Here is a 14,779-nt window from a genome sequence, read left to right as displayed (position 1 = left end):
TATAGCTGGCTAATCCTTTCAATCCAGAAGCATCCAAAGTATAGTAAGGTGTTCATTTCTATGCAATTAATTTTGCTAGTTTCTGGGCAAGATCTGTTAACCAGTACAGATTTTAACCTGATATTTTATATTTTTAATTTTATGTCATTTAGTATGCCTTATTTTAATTGTGATGCTTCTGACATGAGTAAACAAACATCTAATAGTAATATGGCATAGCAGCTTAAGCTCTAGCATGTGTAATCTGTAGTTGTCACCACTCAGACTTCCTTCTACAATTTTACTTTTAATCAAATATTATTATTAGCATCATTGCTTTTTTCCACAAGCAAGTGGCAAATAATAGTGCTTGGCATTATCTTTTGCAGAAAGAGCATCTTTCTGTTTTTTTCAAGTGATTCTCCAATAAAGAGCCTCGTATTAATACCACTTTACAATGCCTTGGTAAGGCCACACTTGGAATATTGCATCCAGTTTTGGTCACCACGATGTAAAAAAGATGTTGAGACTCTAGAAAGAGTACAGAGAAGAGCAACAAAGATGATTAGGGGACTGGAGGCTAAAGCATATAAGGAACGGTTGCTGGAATTGGGTATGTCTAGTTTAATGAAGAGAAGGACGAGGGGGGACATGATAACAGTGTTCCAGTATCTCAGGGGCTGCCCCAAAGAAGAGTCAAGCTATTCTTCAAAGCGCCTGAAGGCAGGGCAAGAAGCAACGGATGGAAACTAATCAAGGAGAGAAGCAACCTAGAACTAAGGAGAAACTTCCTGACAGTTAGAACAATTAACCAGTGGAACAACCTGCCTCCAGAAGCGGTGAATGCTCCAACACTGGAAGTTTTTAAGAAGAGACTGGACAGCCATTTGTCCAAAATGGTACAGGGTTTCCTGCCTAAGCAGGAGGTTGGACTAGATGACCTCCAAGGTCCCTTCCAACTTTTTTAAATTATTATTATTATTATTATTATTATTATTATTATTATTATTATTATTATTATTATTATTATTATTATTATTATTATTATTATTATATTTAGCTTAAAAATTCTTGTGATCAGATTGAAATCTTGGCCCTTTCTCAGGTCTCTCACCCTGGCTACATAAACCTAGTCAAAAAGAAAATGACATCAGTGTAACATAACAAGAAATTCTAGAGCTGCTGGAAACACTGAAGTATTTCTGGCTTCTCCATGGTAACTATGTAACTTGAAGAATCATCTAAAAGTTGGTATTTAAGTTTAAATTCAGAGGTTACACTTCTACAACTAAGATAATAGAACATATGGAATGCCATAAGGTATTTTAAGAATAGCTACTGTGCTTGATGAAGCAAATCTGTTGAAGTTAAATGTGACTGAATGGAACCTCATTCCAAATTTGATACGTATTACCTGTAATTCCATACAGAAGCAGGATATAAATGTATAAAAACGTAATATAAATTATGGCTCTTGATGTAGTGTGTTTTTAGTGTTTTAATACTCTTAAATTATTAACATTGCCTGATATTTATGACCTTGCTTATTTTTTGTGCCAAGTATATGTTTTTTTTATTTACTTCAGCAAGTATTCACAGTAGTCCTCAACTTAGTAACCATTTGAAGTTACAAAAGCATTGAAAATATTGACTTATGACCAGTCCTTACACTTACAGTTGTCACAATATCCCCACAATCATATGACAAAAATTTGGACTTTTGGCAACTGAAATATATTTACAATAGTTGCAGAGACCTGGAGTCATGTGATCATCATTTGTCACCTTCCCAACTGTTACCTTCTGAAAGGCAAAGTCAACGGGGGAAGCTCATTCATATAACAACCATGTGATTCACTAAACAACTGCAATGATTTGCTTAACAAGCATAGCAAGAAAGACTGTAAAATTATTTAACAACCATCTTGCTTAGCAAAGAAAATCCTGGTCCCAATTGTGGTCATAAATCAAGGACTACCTATATATGAATTTTTACCTCTACACAAGTTTTCATTCCTGAGGCAGCAGCATAGTGCAAAGGTGTATTTTTTTTGTTATCAACAGCATCAATGGCAGCTCTTTCATATTCTCCTTGATCAAGCTTTGCTCCTTTCCATTTTAAGATCATCTGTAGACAATCTGCTCTTCTGAAATCATCTTCAAAGGGTCTTGTCAGGCGAGGTTGAAGAGCTCCATCAGAAATCATAATCTGAGGTCCCATACAAAGCAAGTGCATAGAAGTTTCATTGTGCACATTTCGTTTATTTGGGTTCCCATCTCTCACAAAAAGGAAAGTCCTGTACAAAGAAAATAATTATGTAATTGGAGGACAATTTTTACTATTCTGATTTTTAAGCAACTCCAAATTATATTTTTCCTATGCTACTGAATTGAAAATATTTCAGGGGAAAAAAAATAAGTAGTTCTTGAATTCTTTCTTCTAAGACATGCAATTAAAATAAGTACTGAACTTTTTACTAAAGTGATTGTTCCAGGATAGCTAAAATAGTGAAATCACTAAAGAGAAAATTTTACATACAGTTCTGATATGTGTGAGACAATTCACAAGAAGAAAAAATAAACAGTAATTATACTTTCAGATTTTTAACATGAACTTTGGTCTTTTACCAACAAATCGCAGTTGTGAATAACCAATCACATATTATTATAGCACATAGCCAAAATGCTACAACTGCATATCAGAATAAAAATATGTACACAAATATAAGAAAAACTATAAAGCATCTCTTGATCATGGCTGTACAAAATACTTCTGCAAGGACAGAAAAATGTAAAAGTAATAATTTTCAACCACTTGTAGAACAAAATGGTCATCCATGAAGAAACTTATTTTACCCTCTTTAGAGGTATAAAACAAGTTGTAATTTTAGTATGTTTAAATGATACATTTACATATTATATCAAGCTATAGACTGTTGAATAAATTATAAAAAGCCAGAATTAAATAATATAGATGAGCAAAGCAAAGAGCAAAGCTATCACCGCTTCTTTGGCCAATTTCACATTTTTCACCTTTCCCCTTGATTTACAGACGTCTTGACTTGCATTTTTGTGATTTAAGATAGATATTTGCATGAGGCACAAGAACAAACCAAGAATTGTCCACAATTCTAGAAGTCAAGTCAGTCATTTCACTGACCATCTCACTAAGCTACAATTACAGTCAATAACCCAAGAGCAAACTATGTTTTCAAACAGTGCTTCATGTCCTAAAACTTTGGCTTATTACTAATCCGCCACAAAATAAAACATTATGGCTTTGTATCTAAGCATATATAGCAATCTAGTTAGCTAAATGAAAAATACGGAAATAGCCTTCCACTTGACATTTTAAATGAACAGAATATTATGTTGCCAGGAGACTCTTCCCTGCTTCCATGCATCCTATTGATACATTTCATTGTGTTCATTTCATTTATTTGGGTCTGGCAGAAATCCTAATCAGTACTGTCCATGCTTTATGAAATTACATTTCCACTTCAAAAATAAAATCATGTAGGAACCATCTGGTAATAATGTAATCTTATTGTGTGTCTCACTGAAGCAAGATGAAAATGTACATATACAATGCTCACCCCAATATTCGATTCATCCCATGCCTAGCAGCATAATGTAATGGAGTATTGTGTTGGTAAGGTTCTCCATAAGAAATATTAGGATCCAGAGATTCTTTTAATTGAGGATTGCTCTCATATATTTGGCAGGCCAAATTTTCATCTCCATTGATAAGTGCTTTGCGGAACTTAGTAGTTGTATTTCCCATGTTGATATTAATAAGCGTGCTTCTTTTGTGTCTTTTCAATCACATGGGCTGAAGGTCAGTAGCATGTTTTTAAGTCTGAAAGAAAAAAATAGTATTCCAATTCTACTGAAAATTTTTAATAAGGTTTTGTCAAAACTGATTATATTGAATAATTACAGTAAATCATAATCTTAAACTTTATTGACTTTATCTAGACAAAAGGGAATTCTTCTAGCTATTTCTACACAGTTTTAAAATGTATTCTGTTAAACTATAACATCTTTACTAGAAAAACATAATAAAATATTATGTCCAAAAAGATACTTTGAACTCTAACCACTGGAAAAAAGCAATATAAGCTTCCATCAAATTTATTCTCCAACAATACAAGATAACATGCTAATTATAGCATAGTTACTGAAGAATTAAAAGGCACTGAAATTGAAAATTGGAGTTAAAAGGTATACTGGGCAAAATGTTGTTTAATTCAGTTAGTTAATTCAGCTAATTGAATTAGGAAATGCTAAATTTTACAATGACTTCTACTTTACACCAGGGCTTTTCAACCAGTGTTACGGGTATCACCTGTGCTACATTGGCACCTGGCAGGTGGTACGCGACCATCCTAGAAAAGTGGTTGCGGGGGAGGGGAATGAGCTGAACCGGTTGCAGCACCGCACAAGCCTGAGCGAGAGATGGCTGGAGCTACAGGGCTGTCAGGGCTCAGCGGAAGCGCCAGGATCAGTACCACTTTCCAGCTGATCGGCGCTTCTTCGGGGCTGTCAGGGCTCCGTGGAAGCACCAGGCTCCAGCTGGAGCTCGGCACTGATCCTGGTGCTTCTGCTGAGCCCAGAAAAAGCGCTGATCAGCTGGAATGTTGCAACATCTCCAGGGTCTTGTGATTTACATTCAGATGCTTGGCAACTGATTCATATTTATGACAGTCACAGTGTCCCAGGGTCATGTGAAGTGACCAAAACCTGCTGCAACCATCCAGCAGATGGGAGGAATAAAAACCAAACACCCCCCCACCCCACTCCCACTGCCAATCCTCAACAGAAATGCTCACAACAATGAAAACCTTGGACAGGAAGAAGAGCGCAACTGGGCGGGCAGCATCTTGCTCAGCTGTGGCTTGGGGGGCACTTTTTTCATTGCCATTGTAACTTCAAACAGTCACTAAGCAAACTGTTGTAAGTCGAGGACTACCTGTACTTTATCACTTTTTTCTCTTTTTTTTTTTTGGTCATCAAGTTTTTGACACCTTGCTAGGCGACTGGTGGTACTCGGATGTTGCCATATCCTAAAAGTGGTACAATGGGTGAAAAGGTTGAAAAGGCCTGCTTTACACTACTATGGAATTATCATAGAGAAAAAATTAAGTGTATTTGGATGAGACACTGTGTGTCTTAAGTAAGAATTTTCATGGCAAACACTTTGAGTAAACAGATAAGCCTTTTGTTAACATCACATGCTTTGCAATATTTTAAAGTACTTTATTGGTTTTGTGCCTTTTTGTTCCCATTGTCTAAAACAGAAACTTTAACATAAAGTTCTTAGAAAAGGATTCCTACTATTGTACAAGACCAGAATGTCGCTACAACTAATAATTTTATTATGTGATGATATCATAAAATTGAGAGATAATTCAGAAGATCTGAACAGGACGTGCAGACCATGGATGTGTGACCATACTTTCTCTGCCAGAATGGGGTTGCAATGATTATAGCAATTTTGTGCCACAGAGGTTATTTTGGTACAATAAGGTTTAGTTAAAGTTGTTAAAGTGCATCTTCTATGTATTTCTGCCAGAATTCTTCCATAATATTGTTTGTTGTTTAATCTATGTGCTCATAAAGGCAAACTAACACCAAAAGACAATAGCTGAACTGAAGAAAAACAAAAATTAGACAAACAAAATGAAAGAAATTAATCTGAAGAGGCAAAGAATTACAGAGATGACTTTGGAGAAACAGTATTACAAAACTATGTTCTAGGTCTGGGAGTCAAAGAAAAGCTCTGAAAGAAATTCAAACAAGGAAAACACAGTCTGACTTTCAGGATTCTGCCATTATAGCCTAAGCTAATAAAGTACAGTTCCAGTCATTATCAAGACTGTCTCCTTCCTGTTCCATGCTGAAGAGCTGACAGGAGACTAGACAAAAGCAGGTTAGACTGGAAAGCAAGGAAGTAAAGCTTGAAGACGAAGACATTACTTAACTGTGGTCCTGAGCCAAAAGAGAAGCTAATATTCCCAACATTCCTTTTCATTATTTTACATAGGATTTAATTAATCAATCAATCAAATTTATAGATTACTCATCTCTCTCATAGAGCAACTCTGTGTATAAAAACAAAAAGTTATCAAAGAATAAATATAATTTGCTGGCATTATCATTATGATTATATTAAGAAATATATTGAGTAATTGCTTTCTATCAACATCCTATAAATATATGGTTCACTTTTACATTACAATGAAGCAATATAATCAGGTTATGCTACTTAAAGATATTTCCTGTCAGGACATAACATTTAACAAAATAAGAGAGACTTCATTTCAGCATTTAATGGAATATAAACACTAAGATAATAGCTAAAGTTACTTAAAAGATAGGGAGGAGAGCAGATTGATGGAGCTTATTCCCACCTTACAGGTAGCCCTTGTTTAACAATGCTAATTGAGTCTCCAAACTCCGTTGTTAAATAACACAGACATAGGTCAAAACATCTTGTGACTGCTTCATTTATTTCTGGCAGTTCTGGCTGCTGTTAAGCGAGGATTGTTTGGATCATTAAGTGAGGCCCTCAGATGACTGACTTCCAATTCCTATTGGTTTTGCTTATTGAAACCCAGAAGAGAAGATCAAACATCACGATTACAGAACTGCAAGACACTGTGACAGCTATAAGTACAAGGTCTGCTCATAACTAACTACCAATCACAGTTGCAGTCATACATTTGAATAGTCACTGAATGAGTAGTTGATAAATATAGATTAACAGTAGAGACTAGACAAATTGCATATTCCATAAACAGTGTACACTATCACAAAACTGTATAAAATTATGATTTTCCTTTTATGAAAATCTCAAAATGTAGTAATTAACTCCATTTACTATATCAAGGTAATGACCCAGTTTGTATTACCTAATTCACCTTACTAGGATATGAATAAATGTTTGCTATGCCTGCAAATCCATGGCATGAACTGTAGTTAAACTAGAAACTATCAGGTTCATAACAGTTTTCTATTTTATCTGCATCAAGAAACCCAGATCAATGAAAGTCATTCTAGCTTACTAAGGCAAAATACACACATTCAAAAGAGGTCAAAGTATCTTCTATTCCCAATAACCACTGTCATTTGAAATAGTGTGCTATTATGAACCTGTAGTATAACATGTGAAATAGTACTAAGTCACACTCTGGCAAAAATGTATCACAATAAAATTGAAATATAACGAATAGATAAAATCTTGACTATGCTTTAAAATAGCACCAATTATCTCTACTAAAAGGGAAATAAATAACTATTGAATCCTATTATGATAGCATTTGCTTTAAAAGTACATATAAAGGAAATCTAACATTCACATAATCAAAACCATAATTGACTAAAATTCAGGATATTATTTCAATTTGGTTATATAACAAAAATATTATATTATATTGAACTACGAAATAACATAAAACAATGTAATATTTGTGAATGTAACCCAGAATTCACTGCAATTTATTGGCATTGCATAGCAATACTATACAGAAATAAGGTAATTAAAATAAACAATTAGAAATACTTGACTTCAGATCACAAAAAAAATTCAGCTATATTAGTATAGGACTATAAAAGTGGAAAAAACATTTGAGAGCTATTTAGCAACTACAGGATGCATTCTCTTACCAAGTATTAACTTCAATTTGTGCTGTTGTTGCTGTTGCCAAGCAGTATCACTTGGGAACTCAAGAAGAATGATGACACTAAGTACAGTATTTCCCTTTCAGAAAAAAAATTAACCTGAACAGATAGTTTATTCATTAAGCAAATACTTTTTAAGAAGTATACAAAATATCATAACATTTTAACTTATCCAATTGCAAATAGAGACTTACAACAAAAATGAACTTTCTCCCAGTCTACTGGTGAAAAATCCCCTTAACCTTATTCTAAAGATGTTCTTTCTGCTTTTTCATCCAAATTAGCTGATTTCGTCAATGCTGAGGAGCTAAGCAGAATCAGGCCCAGGTAGTAATTGGATAAAAGGCCACCTGGACCATAAGCAAAATTAGAGAGCTAAAAAAAACTTTCTGGGAAAAAAGCAATTGGCAAATTGTGTCCACATTTGACAAGAAAACTACCGTACATGTAGTAACCAAGATTTATGTGCCATCAAATTGTTTTCAAAGCTGTTTTGTTCTGAGTTACATGATTTTCATTTCATGAACATTCCTAAATTACATATATACAGTTAGTACTTGCTTAACAACTGCCCTGTTTAGTGACTGTTCAAAAGTTCCTACAAGCACAGCTGCAGAGGGGGCTAGCAGCAAATAAGTGATGGAGGCAGGTACCATCTTAGGTTCCTTTCCGAATGGAGAAGGAACATCATTCTTCGATCACTAATATGTGACTACCGGTACTTGTTAGGGTCCAGCACCAAACGGATTATGGATTGTTATTTGTTTCTTAAGCATGAAATTAGTAAAGACTTACACATTTAATAAAGAATATATTAACCAAGAATACTCAGCCAAGAGAAACAGATATATCAACAACCTTAAGAAACTTGAGTTGAAATATAAATTATTATGCCTAAGTATTATATATTATTCCCCATTGGCTACATTATTCTTACCAATGGCATATCTTTGTTATTACAGTGAAATATTTATTAAAGATTCACTGACTACATTAGCTCAAGTTAATGAATTACTAACGAGGAGAGGTTTCTTCCAATGGACAGGAAGAAATCTTAAGTCGTGATTTCTACTTAGAAGAAGAAATGCTTAATCCATTTCCGTTGTTTTGAAATGTACTTCACAATAGATTCAACTACTTTTTGCGGTCTCCTATAAGGAGTTTTATCATTTTTATTGAAAAATATTTCCTTGACCTTTTTTCTCTAGATTGGATGGTTAGTAATAAGCCTACAAAGTCTGCATTCAAACATAACCTGAATCTCAGGAAGGCATATGAGCAAAGATGAAATGCGTACATAAATATAATACTCAAAAAATAAACCAACCAGTATTAGTTTTTGCATTTAGCACTAACACTTAATCAATCTATTGAAATAAATTTATTTCTCCAGTAAATCCATAGCTGCTGTTTAGCCCTATGCTCAAATAATTGCTGCTTTACTTCAGCACTTTTTCCCATCCATTATCGCAAGGACTTGAGCAATCCATGCTGCTGTACTAGCTAGGCTTGAAAAATTGTAAATGTTTAAAACAAAACAACAACCAGAAACAATCACATGTAACAAAACAAAAATCCAGTTGCAATGCTCAGAAGAGCTCAGAATACTGAGCTGTTTCTCAAAACAGCTAAAATCTAAGTTTAGTGGGAAAAATATCTTTGGAACATATCTTTTGTATTGAGTTTAAAACATTGAAACTGCTCTGAATTTTTCAAATTCAAAACATTTTACATTGACTACAAACCTTGTTTAAAACTTTCTTATAAATACAGGTATATATGATTTATATGCAGATCAAATTACTGTTTTAAGTTACCTGTATCATTGTATTATATGAATTGTATTATATGAATTGTGATCAGCATATTTTCTCGTGGAAAAGTAGAATATAAGTCCAATGAATAATAATGTACTAAAGATGTTTATTTTTTATTATGATATCAGATTGCCTCAAGAAACAGAAACAAACATTTATGTAGTAATAAAATTACACGAAAGATGTGTTCTATGCTTTTTTACCTCCAACAACAAAGCAATCTCTATTAACTTAATGCCAGATCTTGAAGTATTAACAGAGTTAATTTATGAATTTATCCGTAGGTGATACTCTGCAGTTATTTAACTTTTAAATACCACTAAAATATAGGGAAAATATATGTATCTTTTTAGTTAAGAAAAGTGGGATTTTCATATTATCACTTATTAGTTTTGAAAACAAAAACCCTTTGTAAAGCGTATTATTGTATTCACTATATCATACTCAAAAGTATCCAGCAAAACTGCAAGCACTGAAAAAGTTTTTGTAAATATTGAGTCCAAAATAATTTCATACAATTTGGATTCATCTAAACTGTATGAATTTGATGTAAGTACATTAATCTGGTTGTAATTTATTTGATGGACATATTTATTCTGTAAAAATACAATAAACCATTTCAAATTTGTAGAGCTCTCCTACTTTAATGATATAATACTTTTTCAGCTGAAAGGATGGTTGCTGAGATCACAGAGCTGCTTTTTCAATAAATTTTCCTTAGCAATTGTATCGTTTATTCTAAATAAGAATTTTGGCAAATTTGAAAATGCTAGTATATTTTCAATTTCAATTGTAACTCTTAACTCATGTTCTGACCAAAACATTGGAATTTACAAAAATAAATTTTGTACATTTTATATTCTAACTCTAAATGTCTATTAAGTCTGAAACAGGATATATAATTTGAATTATCATATAAATCAATAGATGCTTCATTGCATTTATTGGTGAAAAGAACTTTTAACTTCAAATATGCAGCTTTGCAGACATACCATATTTAAATGATTAGCCTCAGAGCACTTAATCAGAAAGTACCCATTTTCAGTCAGCATTATATTATTAAATTGAAGATTCAATACCAGTAGTCCTTACAACTATTCATTTAACAATCATTTGAAATTACAATAGCATTGAAAAAAATGATTTAAGTGGTCACTTAAGAAATGATCCTTCAAGGATTTAAGTGGTCCTTAAAAAGTGGTCACAGGACCCCCACAGTTACATGATCAAAATTTTGGCCATTGGCATGTATTTACAATGGCATCCTGGGACCATATGATCACTTTTTGCAACTTCTCAGCCAATTTTCAAACAAGCAAAGTCAATGGAGGAAGCCAGATTCGCTTAACAACTGCACATTACAAACACAGTGACTTGTTTAATAACCATGGCAAAAAAGTCACAAAATTGGGCATGACTCATTTAATAATTGCCTTGTTTAACAATGGGAATTCTGGTCCCAATTATGGCTATATGTTGAGGATGACCTGAAAACAATTTAGACTTTGTAATAATTAAAAAATTGGGTTCCTGAATGCAGGTACCTTTTTCATTGCACTCCAATAAACTTAAAGAGATAGAATCACAGTTTCAATACATTTGTTCATCTCACTGCCAAATAATCAACCATTAGTTTAAAAAAATCAAATTTTATTAGAAATTTTATTAGTTTCTGTGCTTTTTAATAGTAGTTCTGAACTTTCTGAAAAGTTGTATGATTTGAGTTGATCAATTTAATAAATATTATAATTTTAAAGCAGGAAAGTGACCTTAGTTTTTTTAAAAGCTAAGCAGTGTTTGGCACAATAAAAGCTAAAAAAACATAACATGCTATTGAATGCTGATATATTTTCAAGATGTTGGTGATCAACAACAAATAAACATTAAAATCAGCAACTGTGAGGGCAAAATCTTTCCTTGTTTGTATTCTGTGAAGATTCATATTTTTTCCATTTTTATCCATTATCCAGGTATTCAATTCCATTTTTTTCCAGATTGATTAGCATGAAATAGATAAAGTTCAAAGTTCATCATGTTTATTATCATAGAAAAAGGAAGTGTTTTATTTTCTCTGCATTAGATTCTTCAACAATATAGCTAAGTATTACAATATTAGCATATGCTTTGGGTAAGAAGAACTGTGTATTACATCTTCTATGCTAAACAGTGCATTCTGTTTATGAGACTGCTATGTCATATGATTCACTTCTTTAAAAGAAGACTCAATTAAAAGGACAGTTCTGATCTTCTGCATTTATTAATAATCTATCCCAGTAGAACGAAGCAAAAGCAGCCACTTTTAACTATTAAAGTCTCTTAAACACTAACAGAAAGACATTTGTTTATAGCTTTTATTGTTGATGCTTTGAAATAGTATTTTTAGGAAATACTAAGTAATTACAAAACACAAAGTATTCATATTTATTTTTTAAAAATATCTTAAGTAAAACAAAGTGCTTAATTTTCAATTATCCAAGCCAATATGCTGAAACTGAAGGGCAGTGATCTTTTGAAAATCCTAGTTTATAAACAGTAATCATCCTCTTCTTTTGCATATTCTTCATTGAAAAGCAACAATGCCTTTATAAATTTTGAAAATTACAAAAGAAATATAAATTGTTTATACACACACACACAAACATACATGCAATTAAATCTGTGTAAATGTGAAATCACAAATTTTAGATAATATATGATATATAAAAATATATTCATGTAAGTTTCATATATGTATCTGATTTAATTATCTAGTTTAGCTATTGCTTTCCTTCCTCACTTTTTAATTTTTCCCCCTTTTCTTACCTTTTTAAAAAAGTATTAGAGACAAAACTACCTGGTTCAGAATTTTTTATGAAATTATAGTAAGAGTCAAAGAGTTGGAAAGGCTATTTGAGCTTCTGAGACCAACCTCATTAAGCTCAGAGATCCATGTTAAAATGGTTCCCAACAGATTTTATTTATTTTTGCCCATTTCAGTCCCTAAAGATTATGCATGCTATAGAATATTAAAAGACAGAAAAACAGGGTAATAAAACCTAACTCAAAATCAAAACCAAATAAATCAGCCTAGGCTTGAGATAGTTTGAAATAAAATTATAGAATTTTATGGAATTAACCTGTGCGTGCAATTGCAATAATCACAAACATCTCCAGCACTTCCATTGGTGTATATCGATGTATATAATATGTTGTTGTTCAGTTGCCAAGTGGTATCCAATTCCCCGCAAACCCATAGTATAGGTATATGCTTAATTATACCTATCATTAAGGAAATTTTTCCTAACAATCAATCCCTTACTGAAACTTCAATAGCCTCCACTATATGGTAATAGGGAATAAGTCTCAGCCTTCTTTTGTATGAAAGAAAAGTGCTTTATTGCTTTAGTTGTGATTTCTTAATGTTATATTATACCAACTCTCACAGAAAGGATTAGTTTACAGTTTGCTGCACTTTTGTTGCTTTTTTCTTTATCAGTTATAGTTTAATTTTTTTTCTGAAAATGTGGCACTCATAACTGGATAAAAGATATGTTGGTTGGATAAATGTGTAATATAATTACTTCCCGTATTGGAAACTACCTAATTTAAATGCAATTATGCTTAGCAGCCATTCAATTTTATTGGAAATTTCTAAAACATTTTCCTTTCTCAAGCTTTTCAGATAAGGTCCCTTTTGTTTAACCACACAAAAGTTTCAATTTAATCCCACAACTTTAGCCATAAATTCACAATGTCCATTTTGGGTTTGCCATCTAGCTGAATTTAAAGGCAGCTTTTAAAAATGGACAAATGAAGGAACATCCAATTCAAATGTCTAAGTGATTAAAATCTAAGAGCCTGTCTTCAGACTTTTGTTTGTAGAAAATACTGCTACTAAACACATTCATGTCTAACAGCTGTTTCCATAAACAGGGGGCATACTTAAAGATCAGTAATAAAAATAGGATAGCTCTAATCACAATCTGAATTCTGTCAATAGAAATAGAATGAAATAGAAAAATAATAAAAGTTTTTCTTGAACTATTCCATAATGTAACAGGGAGAAATTTGATTTGCCTGTTTTGAAAATGACTTTGTTCGCATAGAAAAGTCAAAGTTAGCAGATAAATTGAATCTGTCACCTGGCCAATTTTGTAAGAAAGAAGTGGGAATTTATGTAGTAAACTGGAAAATACTTCACACTGACTAGCCCCTTACATAATAATTTTTGAGAAATCTGTGCACAGATAGTAGTCCATTATCAATCAGTAAATTAACTTTCTGCTACTAATTTGATGCATGTCTTTCCATATAAAAGACCACATCCTTCAATTCGTTGCTAATTAGAATCAATTAGAACCTGTCCATCTTACATTAAAAATTGCCAAAATAGATTGGAAATCTTTATTTTACCTGCTAAACTTACACTGAAAAATAAAGCATTTTCCGAGAGGGGAAAAATAATCTACCCTTCCTCTGGATTACTGTTTACGAGAATAGTCCGAAGGGGGTGGTGGTGTTTCCAACCCTGCTGATGGAAATCTCAGCCAAAACCTCTGAGGCAAGAGCTAAGCCCCGCGTTTTCTGAACCGGACTTTCTTCCACCCGCCTGGATCTCCACCTTCCACGGGCCTTCCATAGTCCCACAGACCCGTCCAACTCGCCCCCCTGAACGCCCTCGAAAGGCAGTGAAGTTTCGGCTAGGATCATTGTTTTACAGTTGTTTTTTTATTAAACCTTAAGGCTAATCTGCCTACCGGGGCCGAGATTTGCAGTCTCCCCCCCGGCCTTGAGCGTCTCCTTCCCAGCGGTAGCTACAGGGAAGGAGCATGAGAAAGAATCTGGGGATGGGGAGGGAGATCCCTCTCGTACAAACGGTACAAGGAATACCAAGACTGCGGTTCTTAAGTCCCAGGCGTATCTGGGGTCGAAGGAGGAAGACGGGATGAGCATCCTCACGCCATTCCCCTCAGTAACGCTTCCGATCTGCTCTGGGCGCCTCTAACCTTCTTCCATCCACCCCGCAGCGCTCCTGGGGCAACCTCTGCCCGTGTCCCTGTCGCCCCCCCCTCCACAAGCGCGCTTACCGAGCTGCTTTTCCCGGGCGATCGGCCTGCTTTCCAGGCGCCGAGGACAAGGTGGACAGCCGCCGCCGGCTTCCACGGAGGGAGAATCAGGAGATGCGGGAACGAAGCCGGATGAGAATCGGAGCGGCCGCTCCGGAGCGTCTCCTCTCCCCGCTTTGTTCCGCGCAGGCGGCAGGGCTGCTCGTAAGGCTGCCCTTCGGAGTGCCGATCTCGTCCGCGGCTCTCTTTCCTCAG

General features: G+C 34.1%; 1 protein-coding gene across 2 annotated transcripts in view; it reads right to left on the bottom strand.

Annotated features, from left to right (window-relative positions):
* Positions 1-14,562, bottom strand: part of ANKIB1 (ankyrin repeat and IBR domain containing 1) — a 51,181-nt gene extending 36,619 nt beyond the window's left edge. Inside the window, exons 1-3 of one of the 2 annotated variants that reach the window (XM_015810632.1) lie at positions 14,546-14,562; positions 3,576-3,838; positions 1,976-2,276 (exon numbers count right to left, since the gene is read on the bottom strand). In XM_015810632.1, the coding sequence (XP_015666118.1) occupies positions 1,976-2,276; positions 3,576-3,763 (489 nt within the window). In that variant the 5' untranslated portion in view covers positions 3,764-3,838; positions 14,546-14,562. Of the gene's footprint in view, positions 1-1,975; positions 2,277-3,575; positions 3,839-7,647; positions 7,683-14,545 lie in introns of those variants that run through there. The other variant, XM_015810631.1, reaches the window with a different exon arrangement.
* Positions 14,563-14,779: the final 217 nt, after the last annotated feature.

The sequence above is a fragment of the Protobothrops mucrosquamatus genome, unplaced genomic scaffold (genome assembly GCF_001527695.2).
Source record: "Protobothrops mucrosquamatus isolate PMUCROS unplaced genomic scaffold, P.Mucros_1.0 scaffold13, whole genome shotgun sequence".
NCBI lineage: Eukaryota > Metazoa > Chordata > Lepidosauria > Squamata > Viperidae > Protobothrops > Protobothrops mucrosquamatus.
This window is presented reverse-complemented; position numbering and strand designations above follow the sequence as displayed.